Below are 20,000 nucleotides of genomic sequence, written 5' to 3'. Positions count from 1 at the left end.
TTTGGAAACCTTAGTGGTGGCTCTCAATGCATTTAGCAATGAAGCGAAACCCTTGGGTCTGGAGGTCTCCTCTACCAAGACCAAGGTCCAGGAATTTGGGGACTCGCTAGGAGAACCTGTTCAGTCGATATGTGCTTGTGGTGAGGACATTGAAGTCACAGAGAGCTTTACATACCTTGATAGTGTAGTTCATATCTTTGTGCTGTCAGACCAGGAAGTCAGCAGATGGATTGGCCTGGCAGCAGGGGTCATGAACTCTCACAACAAGAGTATTTGTAGATGTCGGTACCTGTGCAGGACCAAGCTACGGGTTTTCAAGGCCCTGATAATGCCAGTATTGCTATGCGGTAGTGAAACCTGGACATTATCCTGTGCCTTGGAAGCTTGTCTTGAAGCCTTTTGCAATAGGTCCTTGCGCCAGATCATGGGGTACTGTTGGCGGGACCATGTGTCCAACCAACGGTTGCACCGTGAGACTAGCACAGGACCTATTTCCTGCACAATCCGTGATCGCTAACTCAGGCTATACAGCCACTTGGCTCACTTTCCTCAGGATGATCCTGCCCATCAAGTCGTCTCTGTTCGAGACAACCGTGGGTGGAGGAGGCCTGTGGGACGACCTAGGAAGTCGTGGCTTGGCCAGATCGACCAAACCTGTCATGAAGAACTCGAGATGGGCTGAGTCCCTGCCTGACGTCCTGCCATGAGGGATCCTCGTAGGTGGAAACGAAGGGTGGATGCGGCTATGGGCCCCCGTCGGCGTTAGCTCCTTTAATGATATAAATTGAACGGGTCGCGGCTCAAAAAGCGAAGATGAATTCGTTCCTCCCACTCATCATTCCAGAGCACAGGACGAGATTAATTCTTCACAATTGGTCATGATTAAAGAAGCCTTGGCAGACTTTCGTATGAAAGAAGTAAGTAATGGCATAATATAAGCTGCCACAGTAATCACAAAGTCACTGATTATAAAGGGTAATACATGCAATACCTACTTCCCACGTGTGTCCACATCTAGACCTCGTGGTGTGGCAGGGGCGCCATGTGCGTGCCCCACGCTCACTGCCACTCGCTTCACCCACGCCCGTTTGCGCCCCTAGCGTCTCCTCTAGCCGGATAAAAGGGAGGCCAATCTTGACCCAGACTCACACCCGCAACGACCTTCTCAGTGACCGCTTCTGACCTGAGTTGCCCCTCCGGCTCTCCCAGCCGGGGGATCCACCCAGCGCCGTTCTTCATGTATCGTTATTCTTGTGTATGTGTTGTAACTCTTACAAATAAAGAGTTAAGTCACACCGTGTATCCCTGTACACCATAAAAAAGAGAGCTATTAGAACATCTTATAAGTGGTCGTGTGTCCACATCTAGACCTCGTGGTGTGGCAGGGGCGCCATGTGCGTGCCCCACGCTCACTGCCACTCGCTTCACCCACGCCCGTTTGCGCCCCTAGCGTCTCCTCTAGCCGGATAAAAGGGAGGCCAATCTTGACCCAGACTCACACCCTCAACGACCTTCTCAGTGACCGCTTCTGACCTGAGTTGCCCTCCCGGCGCCCAGCCGGGGGATCCACCCAGCGCCGTTCTTCGTGTATCGTTATTCTTGTGTATGTGTTGTAACTCTTACCAATAAAGAGTTAAGCCACACCGTGTATCCCTGTACACCATAAAACGAGAGAGAGACAGAAAATCTCACACTGATGGTGCTGGACGTGGTTTCCTAAGAAGGACAGTCAGATGTGGCTCATGAAGTATGCTTACTCAGTGGTGCACTATCATAACTAGGGAATGCTAACTGTAGAAATAACTTGACACACCGATTCATCATTAAGCGTGAGATTAATCATAAATTTGCGCACTTATGCTCTGATAAGGTCCCAATGCCTACTTTCTTGATTGGGGAAGATGTTTCTCGCACTGCTTCCTCCCAATACCTTGCTCGCCGTTGTCGTGAGTTCAGGAATGGCGTAAAATAAGAAGTGACCCAGTTATTTTGGAAATGGTTCAAAATTGCCACTTAGAGCTTGATGTTAATAATTTTGATAATTTATTCTCTGAGGGTATTGAATATGTTTCTAGTAAGAAGAGTCACAAATTATTGATCAGGAAATTTATAGATTGTTAACAGTGAAGGTTATCAACTGTTATCAAGTTATCTCACCAATATTTTTGAGAAAAAAAGAATGGAGAATTTAGGATGGTTCTTAATCTAGAGGAGTTGAATAAACACATTCCTTACAAACATTTTAAATTGGAAAATTTTGAGCAGGCAATTAGAATTATTGATAAAGGAGATTACATGGCTTCTGTGGATCTCAGGCATGCATATTATTCGGTGAAAATTGCAGAATAACAAAAGTTTGTTTCAAATGAAAAGGTCAAATTTCCCGATTTACCTGCATGCCAAATGCTGTTTCAGAAGGTCCTCGTTTATATACTAAATTAATGAAACCCATTTTTGCTACCTTAAGGGAGAGAACTTTATTGATAACGGGCTTATTTGCTGTGATTCAGTGTCAGGATGTTATGAGTGTATTGCTGAAACTGTATTATTGAGGAAATTAGGGTTTTATATTAATGAGGAGAAATCTGTTTTAGAACCCACACAGTCTATTGAATATTTAGGTAATGTTATTGACTCAGCGAAAATTAATGTCTCTTCCAGAAAGAAGGTATAAGGAAATAATTCAAAGTTGTGCAACTAATATATTTTGAAATGTATTGATGGATATTTGCAAAAAAAACACAGTGATGTTGTTCCCTACAACAAGAGCTTTGTCCATGCAGAGCCATACTACAATCTAGTAAATGAGCCAGGTTTTATGGAGGAATTTTGTCACGGGCATACATCGACGTTTGGAAGCCCTCAGTGCAGTCGCCGAATGGTGAACGTATCAGGGAAAGGGTCAACTAGCAAAACGCGTGAGAATGTACGAGAGGTAGCCAGGGCAATTGGTCTCCTGGTTACAGGATCTCGGCTGTAAAATGGGGGAAACTTCATTATAGGAAGTTGGAGTCAGCAAAAATTGTGGCGTTAGAGAAAGAAAAAGGGAACTTTGAAGAGATGGGTGATAGTTACAGATGAAATGAGAAAGGACTTACTGTGGTGGGTCCAGAATGTGAAGCTTCAAGACAATTTTTTTAAAGATCAGGTAGTGAAATCAGTGTGTATACAGATGCATCAATTTTTAGGTTGGAGTTCATATTTGAATAATCAGCTGATTAATGGTAGACGGTCTGTGAACGAAAGATTTACATATTAATTCCCTTGAACTCAAAGCTATTCTGTGTACCTTGTGCTCATATAGATCTCATCTCACCAAGCATATTATTATTATTTTTTTTTTGCGAAAGCACCACTGCAGTAAATTTGTAAATGAGATGGGAGGCACCAAATATATTATGTGTAATGACATTTCCGCTGAAATTGGTGTTTGAAAAATGGAACGTGGATTACTTGTTCTCACATCCCGGGCAAGGATAATACAAGGGCAGACGATGCACCAAGGAAGTTTAATGACAGGTTTGAATGGAAATTAAATTAGAAAATTTTCAGGGATTTGTGTAAAATCTTTGGGATTCCTTGTATTGATTTATTTGCTTCTCGATTGGACAAACAGATGGAACGATTTTGCTCATGGAAACCGGACCCTGAGGCGGAACATTTTGACGCTTTTTCAATCAGTTCCGCTGGGAATTGTGGAAGGTTGCAGAGCGGGAAATCATCCTCTAGTCAATAGATTTCTGAGGGGTGTATTCAACTTGAGGCCGTCAAAACTCAGGCATTCAAGGACCTGGGATATTTAGCCAGTACTACAGAAACTTTGGGAGTTGGAACCTCTTCACAGCATCTCTAAAAAAATCTTACCTTGAAACTAGTAATGTTGATGGCTCTCACACAAGCAGCTAGAGTTATTGAGAACATGAAGATTGAGCAAGATAATGTTTGTGTTAGGTTAGGAGGCAACATTAAGCAATGTAGACCAACATATAATGTTCAGTTTCTTAATTTTAAGGCTTATGTCACAGACAAAGGGTTGTGTGTGTATAATACCTTGAAAATCTATATTAATAAGACAGGGGTTAAGGTGCCAGTCAGGGGAATGTGAAGATAGACTTCTTGTCAGTTTTATCAAACCACATAGGTGTTTCAAAAGATACGATTGCACGGTGGATTAGGATGATGTTATTAATGTCGGGTATTGGCACTAATCTTTTCCAAGATGCGGTTTCATACGTTTGAATTTCTTACGATACTATAAAACATTCAGATGTAGTTTCTATATTGATGTAACTTTACAAGGAGAGGTATTTTATTTCTCTTTTAAGCATAGCATTTAAGTATATATTCCTTAATTGCTTTTGTATTGTGGGTGCTATTGCTTTATACAATTATGCAAGAGCTTACAATATAATTAATTGTTATTATAATTTACTATTGTGTTTTAAGGAAGTACGGTATCTCTCAGTACAAGGCATTTTAGAGGGTAAGGTGTTTCATTAACCTTAACTGGAAATTGGTTATCATAGTTTAGTGGGTTCTACAAACAAAGATAAAGTACGACCTCCACATGACTTTAAAACCTCATGGGGAAGCGCCCTCCAGCAGAAATGTGATTTGTTGAAGTAAAATTTATAGAGTACAGGAGACTTACCGGTCAGTTGAAATGTGCTTGTAATTTTACGAAGCAAATCACTTCTGCTGGAAGGGAGCTTTCACATGCCCACCGCCCCCGCCCTATGGGTGACGAGGGAAAGTGATAATGTGATGTAGAAGGCGGTTACTTGGGGATTTAGACTAGTGTCATGTGGGGGTCGAACACTTTAAAGTCTGACCGCACGGGGCAGTGGGCATATCTCATGTGAAAGCAGAAGTGATTTGCTTCGTAAAATTACAAGCACATTTCAAATCACCTATGGTATGTCTTATGTACTCTATCAATTTGTCATGCACAGTGGTAGCCTAGTTTTATTCTGTGAAGTATGACCGGCACCTCTATTAATTGTTTCCTTGAGTGCCAGTGGCTCATAGCGTGTGGTATTTGAGTACCATCTGGATGAGGGGACGTTCTTGCTTATTTTCTGTGTAGGTGCAGGAGAATGGCTAGTCCTGTGCCTTAAGATTTTTCAGCTTGGGTAAATGATCATGCCTTAAGATTTTTCAGCTTGGGTAAATGATCATGCCTTAAGATTTTTTGGCTTGCGTAAATGATCATGGGATTTGGGAGGATACCCCTGCCATTTTTTTGGCTAGTCAGCAAAAAGTTCATTCTCTCTGATGCCTATTAGACCCAGTTTATCATAATTTTTCCACCCCTGAGCAAGAATACTATGTGCTATGGTGAGCACAGTGATCAGGAGGTATGTCGTTGGGATTGCTGTGCTGCAAACTGTCAATGGCTGCCCTAGAATATGTATGTATAACCATGTGTCTCTACCTCAGGGCCGTGTGGGCTAGGGCTCCCATGATCACAACTGCCTCTGCTTGGAGAAATGAGGCATACCGTCTGTTACTCTTATGGATTTTGTGGGATCCCACGCTGCAAAGCCATTGATCCATCTGTGAAGTAGGTTCTACTACCTGGAGTGATGACCCTCTCGGCGTCTGCCTTCAGTCTAAACATAGGGTATTGCCCTTGACAAGTAGTTGCTCTTTGAGCTATCAACACCTTGGCTGTATGTAACAACCAAGTGTTGTTTGCAAAGAGCTCATTGTCTTGTTCTATACGTCTGTGTACTTTTTATTTAATGTATGTGCTCCGAGGTGCCTGGTTAATCTAAGAAAGACCCTGTGCTGCCATTAGATTAAGTCCTGGGGCAGAAGGTTTGCCTCTTTGAGGAGGTTGAGAATCTTTCTCCACCTGGGGGCATGATCCTAACAGCTTCAATTTGGACCGTCTCATTTTTTTGTCTCATAGTTTTGACTTAGCAATCAAGGCAACCGAAACCTAGTCCACAATGGGATGGACAGTATGTATTGTGTTACTAGAAGACCTGAACCCACTCTAGGTCCATTCGCAGGTCATGGTGCCATAGCTTTTTATTAGGCTGCAGAAATCTTTAGTCCTGTCCTACAACACTCCTTGAACCAAAGGGCTAGGCAACATTAGGCTCTTCTCTGGCAAGATCGTTTGCATAGATGAACTTACACCTGTCTGAAAGGTGTATGTTGAGGATGCAAGACATTAAAATATTGAAAAGGGTTGGACTGAGGATTCCACCCTGTGGCATTCCATTCCATCAGTGACTTTCGAATTTGACTTTGGCTGTTCGTTTCCTGAAATAGTCACCGATCCAGGCCAAGGGTTTACCTCCGATTCCTTTCTTGATCAGGATGTCCTGAATAGCAAGAGGACTTGCTAGTTCAAAAAGCCTTCTCCTGATCTAGGAATACTACCACAGATATGACAGTACTGGTCTAGCTTAAGGGCGTGGCTATGCTGTGTGTTGTGCTCATGCCCCTTGTTTACCCATGGAGTTATTCATGAGGGGGTCTCATTTTCTAAGGAAGGTTTAGTGCCATTTTCTCTGTCTTGCCCACACAGCTGAGGAGAGAGATGGGGCAATACCTCTCTGGCTACTTTGGTTTTGGGATGGGAACTATACCAGCCCTCTTCCAGCTCTAGGGTAGAGCGGAAGTTTGTCAGGACTTGTTGATGAGTTGCAGAAATACAAGCTCACATGCCACCCCTACATGGGAGATGAAGGGATAGGAGCTCCCACCAGAGCATGATGCTGAGCCTGAACTGCTTTTGAATGTTTTTCTTAACTTCCTCGGAGATAAGGTAGCATCTGATTTATCAGGCTCGGCTGCCTATAAGTGCAATTCTGCTTGGTTATGGGGATTTTTGGTTTGCCTTCAATTCAGCTGGAAGATTGCTACTATCCACACCATCCAGCCGCTCTTCCTGCCTGACTCTCTTAGGAGTTTCCTTGGCCTTGGCATCCCTGACAATCTCCCATAGGAGGGCTAGGTTATCAGAGGTTCTTCTGCACTTGTCAATATGTTTATGTAATTCCTAGACCATGGCTGAGTTTTAGGAATGGTCTGTGAGGCTGCCAGATTTAAGGCATTGATAAAACTGGCCTCAAGCATATTCACGTTTTCACTCTGGGGAGTTTACTGAAGTTAAAACAGACGGCCAAAGCATTCTGAAAGGCTAGCCAGTTGGTCTTGTCTGTTTTCCATTTAGGATTGCTGTGGTATTTAGGCAGGACCAGCATCCAAGAAGGTGGTAACAGTGCCATATTGATTACTTGTGAACAGTTTTATCAATGCACCATCTGATTTTCTCCACCAGAGTGGCAAAAATGAGGTCTAGGACCCCTCCCTTCACATGCATTGGTTCATGGATGTCGAGAAGAGTGATCTCGGGGAATGTTTCAAGCATATCGTCGGCTATGTGATAGCCTGCCACATCTGGATAGAGTACTGTGCATTGGTCTCCTTTGATCACTCGGTCTTGTGTTGCAGTAGCATAGATCTGGCTGATGCCTAAGCTTCTGCAGGTTGATCTGTACACATGTAGCTTGACGGGACCCCCGACCTGGTGGATCTCAACAGCAAGATATTCGACACCATCTCTACAGTACGGTGGATTGGCTATTATGAAGCAGGGAATTGTTGCTCTTACTAGGGTGACCAAGCCTCTGGTGCCAGCTGTGCTTGGCAACAAAAAGAGATGATGCCCTGAGAAGCGACTAGTGTCTTCTGGTAATGTTTCCTGGAGCATAATGCCAGTGTTCCTTGATCACACTTTTTCGTGGAGAAAGGAACTTCCTTGATTAAAACCATTTATGTTCCACTATAGTATGCATAAATTCTGTAACATGATGTTACTCAGTGTCACATTAAATCGTTTATGATATCAATGAATTCGTCTCCAGACGCAGATATCCCAGTGCTGGTGGCATCTGACATGGAATCTGACAACTCCATGTTAAAGTCGTCGCTGCTTGAGGGATCATCTTTGGAGCTTCTTGTCAGGCTAGCAAAGGGTCTACTGCGAGGCGAAAACCTAACATGAATAGGCTCAGCCTGTTCTGTTTATGACCAAGTTTTCAGCCTGTTTTGGCTCTGCCAATGTTGTAGCAGGGAGGGGTCTCGCTCTGAGGTGGAGTAAGAGCTGGATTGGATGCATCTGTCTTCCTCCCTTTCAGGGCTGCAACAGTCTGGGTCATTGCCGTCATGGCAACTTTGCCATCGCCTCCTCACCATGGAGTCCAACAAGGGGAAACTGTTAGAGTTCAGTCTCAACAGCCATAGGGGTGGTGAGAGGGTATACACAGTCACTAGCCATTGTAAATGGCACTCATGGAACCTGTTTGTGGCCAACAGGTCAGTGGGTGTTTGACTCTAGCCTCCCAGAGGACACCAGCCAATTGACCTGACCAGGCCAGGATCAGGCCACACAGCACACAGGGATGCCACACACGGCAAACGTGGGTAGATAAAAAATCTTGAGAGAGATTAGAGGGGGTACACTCCCACATATAGGATAAGCATCACTGGTATGAGGAAATCATTGGGGGAGTCCATCTCAATGGGAGGGAGAAGGGGGGCAACCTAAAGAATAGCTCACTTGGGAGAGGGAACTCAAGGTCTTGTACCACTTCTAGGTGGTTCCTGTTGCTGGACTGAGTTGCCACAGGCTAGCTAACTCCAAATTACCCTTTTCTTCCACCATCCTCCGCCAGTGTCGTTCCCCTTAATATTCGCCATCCTTTCCTAGGCTCTGAGGGAAGCATCATAAGCGAGAACGGTAGTTTAATTTGACTACCTCTAAAATACTAGTGACTCCATACACTTTTTTTTTTTTTTTTTTTTTAAGAAAAGATGCTATTCTGGCTGGTACTTATAAAGTCAGCACATACTCCCAAGTTCTGTGAAAATTATTCCATTCTCAATGATCATTTTGCAAAAGAAGCCCACACCAGCTACGCCTTCTATACCGTCTTGCTACTAAATAGCATGAGTTGATTAAAGTATTGCCTGCTAGTTTTAAGACATTACTCCTACTAGCCTTGATTACTTAAATGAAACTGTCAACAAGCTAGCAGTATCTTTACTCATGTACAGCCTAAAATCCCTGCCAAATACAGATCTTTATCCTTCGGAGATAGAAGTATACAACTGGAGAAAAAACCTGAGATAAAACATCTTGGGAGGCTCATAAGATCTAGAGCATGTCAGCTACAAGGGAAAACCCCATACTTAGCTAGAAGGATCTTGTTTATGGTTAAAAGATCAGCAAGGTGATAACTAGAGGAAAGATGTTATGCTTGGGCAGAATCAACTGATTTCACGACTCCATGAAACACCCCAACCGTACCCAGAAAGGGTAGCCTCATTTCTCTTAACAAATGGTGTGAGGACTCTTCTGGTACTCATTTCTTCATACACAGTTGCTCTTTTAAATTGAATTAAAAAAACGAAATTCACTATCATTGTCGTCGATGAAGCTGGTGCACCATTTACAAGTTATGAATTTCTTACAACCATTAAGATTGATAAATCCACTGCACCTGGGACAGGGTTACCACCATTACCGCAGATGATACGAATTTGTCACAAGAGCCATGATTTCGGCATTGACTGGAGTTGGGAATTCAATGATTACCTGTATGTCATGTAAGAATTTATGTACAATTGTAATACAAGTATATTGGTAAAATTTTACTGAATTACAGATGTTAAGGTTAATGAATAAGTTAATGACAGCTTAATCTGAAATCTAGGCTCCATCATAAAATTTGGATAATTTGCGGTATTGGTAGTTACTGTGCCCCGGGATGATGGCATCACTTATGACATCATTCGACTTCTCTTTAACTTAATCTATACAGCAGGCATCTTGCCTACTACTTGGAAATAACCACCCATCATTCCCATTCCAAAACCAGGACAACCTGGTAAATATAGACCAATTTATTTGATATCCTGGCTGTCTAAAACCTAGAAAAGATCTTACTCGTTTGCTGTACCAGATTATAGACCAGATCTATTCATCTTTCTTTGGTTTTCAAAAAGGGAAAGAAACACAAATGTGTTGAGCACAGTAGTTAAATGGAATTTAACTACTTTTACTCTTCCATTCAGCAATCACCTCTAATTAACTAGTACATACTTCAGTATATAGGAAAATTAATTAATCTATATATGGTTACGTTAATCAACTGTAATTATTGTGACAGGTACACTCTCATATAGGAATATGCTGTGACATGGTTGATCAATTAGCCAAATTAGCACTCTCCTATGAAAAGCCACATAATACAGTACCACTCTCTTAATCAAATAGAAAAAAATACGTTATGAGCGTCAGGTATGAAGAAGAAACACAGACATGGTAATATCTGGTATTATGAAAGCATTGCTAGGATATCGCCTGGGTCAGGCGCAGCAATAATGCCAGTTTTGCTATACGGTAGTGAAACCTGGACATTATCCTGTGCCTTGGAATCACGTCTTTGATGCCTTTTGCAATCGGTCCTTGCGCCGGATCATGGGGTATTGTTGGCGGGACCACGTGTCAAACCAATGGTTGCACCGTGAGACTGGCACAGGACCTATTTCCTGCACAATCCATGATCGCCAACTCAGGCTATACGGCCACCTGGCTCCCTTCACTCAGGATGATTCTGCCCACCAAGTTGTCTCTGCTCGAGATAACCCTCGGTGGAGGAGGCCTGTGGGATGACCTAGGAAGTCGTGGTTTGGGCAGATCGATCAAACCTGTCATGAGGAGCTTGAGATGGGCCGAGTCCCTGCCTGGCGGCTTGCCGTGAGAGAAACGAAGGGTGGATGTGGCTATGGGCCCCCGTCGGCGTTAGCTCCATGATGATGATGAGGCACAGCACGCTTCGCCGGGCGTTCTGTGGGGGCGGGGAGAACACTACCATACTCTCACTGACATTCTTGAGTCATTCATGTGGCAAGCTTGACAATAAGATGCATTATTCTTCAATACTTCTTCAATAACATTCAAAAATATTCTTTGAATTGAAAATTATCTGTAATGATTGTTGAATATTAAATTTCGTAAGGAAATTCAATATTTCTCTACCTTGAAAGATATTACTAAAAGAGTTTAGAAGCTCATCTTGAAAAATTTTCTTCTGACCGGTAGACCTGACTCACTGATTCACGCATGCACCACACACATACATATTGACAAAAGCTTGCATGCATGTACATGTATACATGTAGAAAATATACAAATGAAGACATACTACAAGCGTTTTCAAAGACCCACCAACCACACCCAAGGTACACCCCCTCGCTCAACACAGCCTCTCAGCCAACGTAGTTCTTGGGCTTCTGGATGTGGCTACTTTCCCGACAGCTGCCTTTGGGTCCAGTCCGCTTTTCAGCAGAATTGACCGACAGCCACTGCACCTGTTCTATCGCCAAGCCGGTAAACAAGGCATCTTGCACCAATGGGGCGCCGATGCTCTCCAAAAACTCCAAATAGCCCAGTAAGCCTTCGAGAAAGCTGATGTAACTTGGGCAAATATTCATGAAAGATCATAGATCATATAATTTCCTTTGGTAAATTTAAGGACTGCCCTAAAAATGATATTTAATCCCAAGATCGTCGAAGAATGTTAATGCCGTTAACTAAAAGTAACATTTGTAGTGTAATATACCCTTTGATGGAGGTGGCATAGCTCAGTGGTAGAGCGCTGGCCTTGCAATCGCATTATCCTGGGTTCGCGCCAGGCTGCCCCTCTCAGTCAACTCAGCTGTGAATGAGCACTGGTATGCTGACGCCAGCATGCAAGGGTTAAAGTCGGGGCGGAAAGGAACTGGCCACCCTACCGCATCATCCTGCGGCTTAGTAAACTTTTTTTTTCTACAAAACATGTCCCTTACGTCCAGATGTATATGGGACCAACTTTGACTTTGACCCTCTGATGATAATCTAATTTAATTAGATAAGATTGTGCTTCATTACTACACATTTCATATATTTTATTTGTAAACATATTCTCTTGCATCAAATCTCGAGAGCAAACCTGAATGCCATCCATGGTGAACCAAGTTATTACCCCCTCTACTCAAAATGACGATCCTTCCAATTTTCTCAGGAGCATAGTCTTCTCCTTTTCTTCCACCCTCCGAAATTCAGTTGCAACCTTCCAGTGTCAAATGGACGGTGTCCTTAGCAGTCTCTTACTGTGCCTGCCAAGTGTGCGACATCCTCGTCTTCCTAGCATCCTGTTAAAAATCACAAGCAGATCTGGAGCGTGCTGTGCCTGCAGTATGGTGTCTCCTCAGGGTCTCCACTCTGGAATATCTCAGCCATCTCAGTCTCTGCCACTAAAGAAGAGACAGTGAAAAACTTTCCACTACTCGCCGCCATCGGCAACTGCCATTAGTGCTTCACATAAAGAAACCGTCACAAACGAATCCTTCCACAACGTTTTTGTCGCTAAACCAAAGCATCTGGATTGTAGACGACTAATGATGAGCCACTGATGCCAAAAAAACTCACTTGTATTAGCCACTGTGTTATCATTCCCAGAAAAACCCTTCCACTTGGTTCTTCTGATTAGTTGATTTAAGAATAGCTTGCAAATAACTCGCTGTCTGTCTTCAGTGCGCCACTGAATTCCATTTTCGCCTGCTAGTTAACACTTTCCCTAAAATAAATGATTCTTGGTCCATCCGCCAACGATGTCTCCTCTCCAGTACTACCACCCAGGCTTACTAGGCTGAAACCTAGAAGTCCATGAAAAGCAAGGGCTCATGCATTTTTTCTCTTGTTAAATGTACACAAGAATCCCCATCTTCCGCCTGTGGTCGCCCTTATTTGAAGTGATGGAGACAAATGTCCCTTGCACTAATGCATACAAATATATACCGAACGGCCTGGTTGAAAACAGTCACCACATTCTAAGACTGCGCTGATGTTCCGCTGTACCTGGAAAGCCCAGCTTCTCTGAGTTCTCGATATTGGGCAGAGAAGGTCGTGGCCTCCCCTGCTGAAATACTGTTTAGGAATGGCCTTACTGCCGTTGACCACCTCGCCAAACTGCGATATCTCCATTCAATTTTTAAGGTCAGCTTACACTCAGAACCTAGCGGCATACCTTGAGTGCAAAGTCAAAGCATATCATGACACACCGATCGTCTGCTTGAAACCTGCCTATCTTGGAGATTACGATCCTCCCTCTCAGCTTTGTCAGTCAATTGTCCAGTTAGGACTTCTCTAACTGGGAAGTTATTGTAGCATCCCCTGGGCCATGGGCGTCAGCTCAGCTTTTTCTTAGGGGTTTATTTAAAATTGAGATATTTTTAGAGCATTTTAAGCTATAGCCAGAGCTATATTGGCGAAAAAGAAAAGAAACAATAATAAACAACTATCCTACTGGCCCTTCAACGGAGGGGGAGGCAAACTAGACCTTTTGGGAGCCAAATAGAATCTTGGGGGGAACTGCCCCCTCAACCCCTCCAATTGACGTTCATGACCTGGGCAACAAAGCAACTACTTTCGGAAAGCTCTTGCGCCAGTCTTCGGCTAGTCCCTGATGCATTTTGAGATCTGACTTTGACAACTAAACTAGACTTAATTCGACACCTAGCAATACATACACACACATACATATGTATATATGTGTGTGTGTGTGTGTGTGTGTGTGTGTGTGTGTGTGTGTGTGTGTGTGTGTGTGTGTGTGTGTGTGTGTGTGTGTGTGTGTGTGTGCGCGCGCGTGCGTGCGTGCGTGCGTATTATGTGTGTGGTGTGTGTGCATGTGTATTTGTATATGTGTATGCGCGTATGTGCGTAATCAGGTCTGTCTGTGTACACATAGACAATTTATGTTTTTAGCAACTCAATAAAGAAGAGGAAAGAGCAAGTTTTCTTCAGTTTCCCTTCTGTTTTTATTTTTTGAGATTCGATACACGCCATTTCCTATATTATGACATTGGGCTCAGATAATCTTATCACACATGAGCAAACAACGAAGTAAAATTTAAAAATGTGAAATATATATATGCTTTATACTAATTTATCGGCTTTTGCTAGCAGCCGACATGAAAATATGTCAGGTCACATAATGTAAATTAAGAATTAAAGAAGAGCAAATAAATTTCAAAAGTCTAACTAAAATTATAAAAATAAAGCTTAAAAGGAAATAATTAAATGTTAAATGTACAAAATTCACAGTTACAAAAAGTATAAAGTAAAAATATAAAAAGTTGAATAACCATTTCACAACCCTGAATTTGGACGTGGGTAACGCTCTCCCGATGACAGGAATGAGAGCAAGAATAACAATGATTCCCTTTTTATTTACTTTATTGTGCCTAGGGCCAGCCCTTGGACTTTATGAAGACCAGATAGGAAAGTTTGATTGGTAAGTATAGTTTCAGGTTCAATAACATTAATCAGGAGAGTCCGATTTGTAAAAAAAAAAAAAAAATATAACTTTGGTTTCGTTATTTCTCTTTTTTCTTAATTCGTTGCAGCTAGCACATGTATGTGTTAAGACGGTATGAATCATAAGTAATTACACAGGGTAATTGCCACGTAAATAACAAATGAAAAAGAAAATCCATTGTCAGTAAATAACACCAATATGACCATCTGTGTTGCATGGCGTGCATGCTGTAAAATCCCATGGCACAGGCGCAAGTTAGTGCCTGGTAACTGAGCATTAAATTCTATATGTATTGTTGGTAGAGATGGAAGACACCGACGCACGTAGAGAGAGCAAATTGAACACCGCCACCTTATAGAGCGGAAGAAATAGACTGGGATAGGATATGGTATAAGATGCAGAGGCCTTACATTCACCGCTAAATGATGAAAATCAAATGCGCGCTTGCCTTTCAAATTCAAAGTCGATGAGCTTGTTTACCTTGTGAAGAAAAACACAACACTGAATTCACAACTCCTTAATGCGATGCCCTAAGTAGTTCCAGTATTACTACGTGCATGTCAAAACAATATTTGGCTTCTTATCAGTATAATGTTACACATTCATGCTCTTAAAGTGTTTCATTAATGTCCTTATACTTCACATAGGTGTTTTAAGATTGATTTATAGCCTTATTTAGATTCGTGCGCATTCTGCATTTCACACTTCCTTTCGGCTAACCGGCCTGCTCATTTCGAGATGGAACACTGGTAAGAAATGTTGCGTTTCCAGTGTTGTGTTCATTTTGGGTTATTCTTAAGACTATGCAGTTACAAAGAAGATAAAATAGACTTCAGTAACAATTCCAGTTTAATATGTGGGCCCACCAAGAGCTGCAAATGCAGAAAAAAGTTATTAAAACTGAAGCAATCCAGACGGTAGAAGGAAGTGAAGGAAAGTTTGACGGTTGCAGATATAAAGGTATTTGGTTTATTATTTTAATGTGTGAATGTAGCTTGCCATGCATATCGAGGTAGAGAGAATGTATCTTGAGGGGTGTTGGGGGGACTTGCCCCTATCAACCCTACCCTCAGGCAGTGCCTGAAGGGCACGCCTTGTCATGTCAATTTATATTGATATATTAGGTTGGCTTATTGGTCAATCCGTTTTTTTGGGGGGGTTTGGAATGTGTAATTCCCGTAGAGATTTTGATTTCTGGTGCGTCAGTCAGTAGAATTTCAAAGATGGCGGTTACGTCTGTAGAGTTTCATTGGCCGATTTTAACCTATTAACGGCGTTATATTTTGAAGCCAAAAATAAAAGATTCTGGGTAGTTACAAAATTGGTGGGGGGAGCTGCCCTGGAGTCTGCCCACCGTCCGCGGCTCGCTGCTGTGTTGGAGCGCGAGCCCTGATACAGCGTCACACTAGCAATGCCTGGCAATGTTTATTTTTTGGGGTGTCTCATATGTGGGACACCCATTGTTATTGGGTTAAGCATTTTTTTGTGCTAGTTTTATGTATTTTTTATCTCTATTTTTATTTAAGCCTGTTTTACCCCATAAATTCCCTGATATACTTCATGCCCTCCCCTGCTAACGGGAACATCAAATCAAGATCGTCGATGGAGAAATGGTACTTGATCTACTGAACAATTCATTCGTTGATGAAACAATGCTGAAAATCAATGAAATAATTGAATTTCCTGCAGAAAAACATCAATTTTTTTCAACTTAGTCTCTGCGAAGGTGTGTCGCAGTCTTCAACAATTACTGTATTGTTTTTCAGATAGGTACTACCTTCCCTTCACCCTCATGCTAGGCTTAGCCAGACTACAGCTCAAGTTTGTCCTAAGGCTAAGCCAAAAAGTAATTTTTCAGAATAGCAGTGTGTAATGGATTGCAATGATTTCATCAATAGTTTCCTCTCACTCTCAAATTTTCAAATATATAGAGATTATTGTGCAGACACCCCCCCATTTGAGACAGTCTTGGCCCTGATAACAGCCTATTTGGAAAGTGTCATTTTTCACAGGCACGTCATAGTGCGCAGTGACAATGTACGAGGTGCAACCAGCAGGAAAATAGACGTTTAAGGTTCAAGCAACAGCAATAATTTTTCATTAAAGTATTAGACCTGCAAGCAGGGAATGGTAATTTTCTAGAATATATCTGCAAATGGATCGTAATGTTTTCGGTTTGGTTGGATTCCTCTCACCATCTACAATGCAAATATATAAGTTTTATTATGCGGAAGCTGCCCCAACCCAACAATCTTGGCCTTGATAGGAGGGGAGGGCATGAAAGGTACTGGGAAAGTTGCTGGGTAAAATGTAAATTATATACACAGGCACAGCCCCCTGCATTAAACAGTATAGTGACTGATTCTATGTATTCTGTATATATCATTTACATTTTAGCCTGCAATTTCCCTGGTAACTTTCATGCACTCCGCAGCTATCGGGGCCAAGAATGAGGGGTTTGGTGGGCTTCCGCACAATAATTTCTATATATTTGTATGCTAGGCTGTGAGAGAAATCCAGTGATACTGAAATCACCGCGATCTGTTCAGTGGACGTATTCTAGAAAATTACCCAGGGTACTACAGGCAGCAAGCAGTGAGCGACCATGTTTTGTTAATTTTTTTTTGTTGTGACTGTATATATTTTCTTGAGTTGTGGGGGCATTCCTTGTAGTCAGCAGGCAAAGGAAACACCAAGCTTGAATTTTGCAGGTTCTATTCCAAGGAGTTGCAGAACTTGGGTGAGAGCACATGTCTTTCTCCTGGGCTTGACCAGTGTCGAGAGACCGAAATTTGGCGGGAAATCCCAGCCACAGGCAATTCTGCTAGGTCACTTGGCTAAGGTCAATGTTGCCATGTCACACATAGTAAAAGTATAAATATGGGAGATCACATCAGTAAATAGGAACTATATCATAAACTGGCAAAGTTATATATACATACATGATATACTGAAATACAAGGTATACATATTGTATTAGATCATATGGTAGAGGTTATGCACAATGTATGATTCCTCACATATCTACAGTGGCCATTCTGGTTTAATTGTTCATCTTTTCTGAATGGAATAATGGAATAATTTTGTGGTAATCACCAGACGAATGAATAGTAATATAAACGAATGTGAGTTTACTTTTGACTCAGGGAGATTCCAAACAATGTCCCTGTGAGAAAGTCTCATCCCACGTATTGTGTTTCTAAGGTCCATTCAAGAAATGTCAGGTGGTTCTATATAGAATTCCGGTCAACCATTTTAGCCACAGGCCCTATGCTATTAATGAAATTTTTTTTACTAAAATGTTAAATTGCTAATTACCTCTTTTGGTAGAAAACCTTTATTTTAACTTTTGGAATCAGAATCTTTTTTTTTTTTTTTTTTTTTTTTTTTTTTGCAAAAAGAATAAATGTGAGATTTCTGTTTCTGAGTCAAGAATTTAGTTCAGAGATTGTTTTGATTATTGTTTTGATTGTGTCGCATTTGGGTTTCATACAGAATTAGTTCTGAAGGCACGACAGTACAATTGATCATCAGCAACTTAACCGAAGGACCAAATCCAACTTGTTGAAGAGGTTGCTGAGCTTCATCTTCAAAATCATACCAGCCACATTCAAGAGATCCAAGAGCAATTACAAGCTACCTCAAATGAAACCAGAAATCAAAAGCTGTCCAAAGAATGTAGAATGCAGTTGTAAAATATCAATAATTGCTGCAGAAGACGATGTTCTGAAGTGACTTAATAATTAAGTGTTTGTTATTCATGTTCTTATTAAATATGCATTGATTCCTTTTTTGTTTTGTTTTATTAGTTCTGTTGGGATTCAAATATCTGCAGGAAAGAAAATGATCATAGCTGCGACTCAAAACTGTTGAAGATTGGTGTCACTTTGAGTATTTGTATGTTTTCCAACCTGGGATAGCAGGGAAGGACGTGAAAGGTACCGGGTAAATTGTAAGGTTAACAGAAATTGTATACACTGAATCAATCACTATATTGTCCAATGCTGTGAGCTGTGCCCCCTGCAACCCACCCATAGGTGGCTGTCGCCCCCCAACCCCCACCCAGGAACGCTAAGAATCCTCCATGCATTTATGTCAGGATAGAGCATATGACTGATTAGTGGGAGTGCCTCATGCCGAGTCTGCCTGTTGCTCTCTCCTGCTGTGAATAGGAAGATTCATTGTTTTCCTAGGTAGTGGATGAGGGGTGGTAGCCCCCATTGGGGATTACAGAGGGTACTGCATTTGATATTATAGTGATTAATTCTATGTATGTTATTTATATATTACCCTTCAGTTTCCCTGTTACCTTTCATGCCCACCCCTGGTATTGGGGTCAAGAAACTGGGGGTTTGGGAGATGTCTGCATAATAAATTTTTAGATACAAGATATATATTTAGATACAAGAAAGTGAGAGGAATCCATTCATATTAAAATCGTCGTGATACATTATGAAACTTCTATTAAAAAAATTACCATGCAAAAGTGTCTATTCTGCAGGATAATTTCTTTTTTTCCATGGCCAATTGTGGGTTCCTAGTAAGATGCTTGTTACTAAGATTGATGCAACCTCCAGGGTCAAAGTTAGATTCAGGGTATCATGGAAAATCTAGATTCCAACCTAACCTTTCCAGTCTTTTATTTACTCCCTAAATTGAAGGGGAAGCTCCCCATGTAGAGGAGCCACATGGGGAATAGTAGTTTATGCCAACTCTGGCTGTGTAAGGGTGTTGTGAACTTCAGGCCTAGTCACTGAGTGATGATATGCAGTATATATTTTTGTCTTTTCATGGTAAATATAAAGCTGCAGCAGCTGTTCCTGTGCTTGTTATGATTCTTTTTCTTATGGTCTATAAGATGGTGATGTCCATTTCCCTGTATCTGTGTAGCTCTTGGTCACAAAATGTAAGTATTGACAATGTAGCATATGTGCTTGCTGTTATCCATCACAAATGATCGATGGCAGGGGATAAGTGAAAAAAATTAGAAATTGTTTATTAAAAGATTGCACCATTCTGAGACTAACCAGCCTAGAATTGAGGCCCTTTCTCCCAGAGATCTTTGTCCGACAGCTCTTTCGAAGTTTTGTTTGCAGGCATATATATCCCGGTGTTAATGTCACCAGTGTATTTTGTTGTTATAGGTATTCAGTATATAAAATCATGGCTTGGTATATATCAAATTTGGTCTTGGTATACATCTGGCAGACTTGAATCACTGATTCCAGTATGAGAGACTAAGTCCTTATTACTCTAGGTAACAACGTTAGGGGCACTCCTAGGAATCCACAAGTATTTCCATATGAATCAAAATTCTCCCCAAGCAAACGGGCCCTTACCCAATCACATATCTGATGTTATTCTTTGCTTGCTCTCAGTCTGTGTGAGATTTTAGGGTGCATTTTATTTGAAAATTGATCAGCAATAACAATGATAAAAAATATTGATTAAGAAACCAAGAAAAAAGTTTTATATTTGCAATGAATAAAAGTGAAAAGGCAGGGCTTAGCTTGGAAGTTGCCAGCAAGGATTGTCGATTAGTCTTTACTTCATTGACACTAATTGATGATATTTTTGTAGAGGACAAGAAGTCATGGCAATTTGGTGTGTTGATTAAAT

At 41.7% G+C, this 20,000-nt stretch overlaps 1 protein-coding gene across 1 annotated transcript in view; it reads left to right on the top strand.

Moving 5' to 3' along the window:
* Positions 1 to 14,215: 14,215 nt before the first annotated feature.
* Positions 14,216 to 20,000, top strand: part of LOC113826184 (ER membrane protein complex subunit 1) — a gene marked incomplete at its 3' end in the record, with an annotated part of 27,340 nt that continues 21,555 nt past the window's right edge. Inside the window, 1 exon segment of the mRNA XM_070118833.1 lies at positions 14,216 to 14,357. Within this exon segment, the coding sequence (XP_069974934.1) occupies positions 14,251 to 14,357 (107 nt within the window).

The sequence above is a fragment of the Penaeus vannamei genome, chromosome 43 (genome assembly GCF_042767895.1).
Source record: "Penaeus vannamei isolate JL-2024 chromosome 43, ASM4276789v1, whole genome shotgun sequence".
NCBI lineage: Eukaryota > Metazoa > Arthropoda > Malacostraca > Decapoda > Penaeidae > Penaeus > Penaeus vannamei.
Note: the sequence above shows the minus strand (reverse complement) of the source record. Positions and strands in the feature narration are given on the sequence as shown.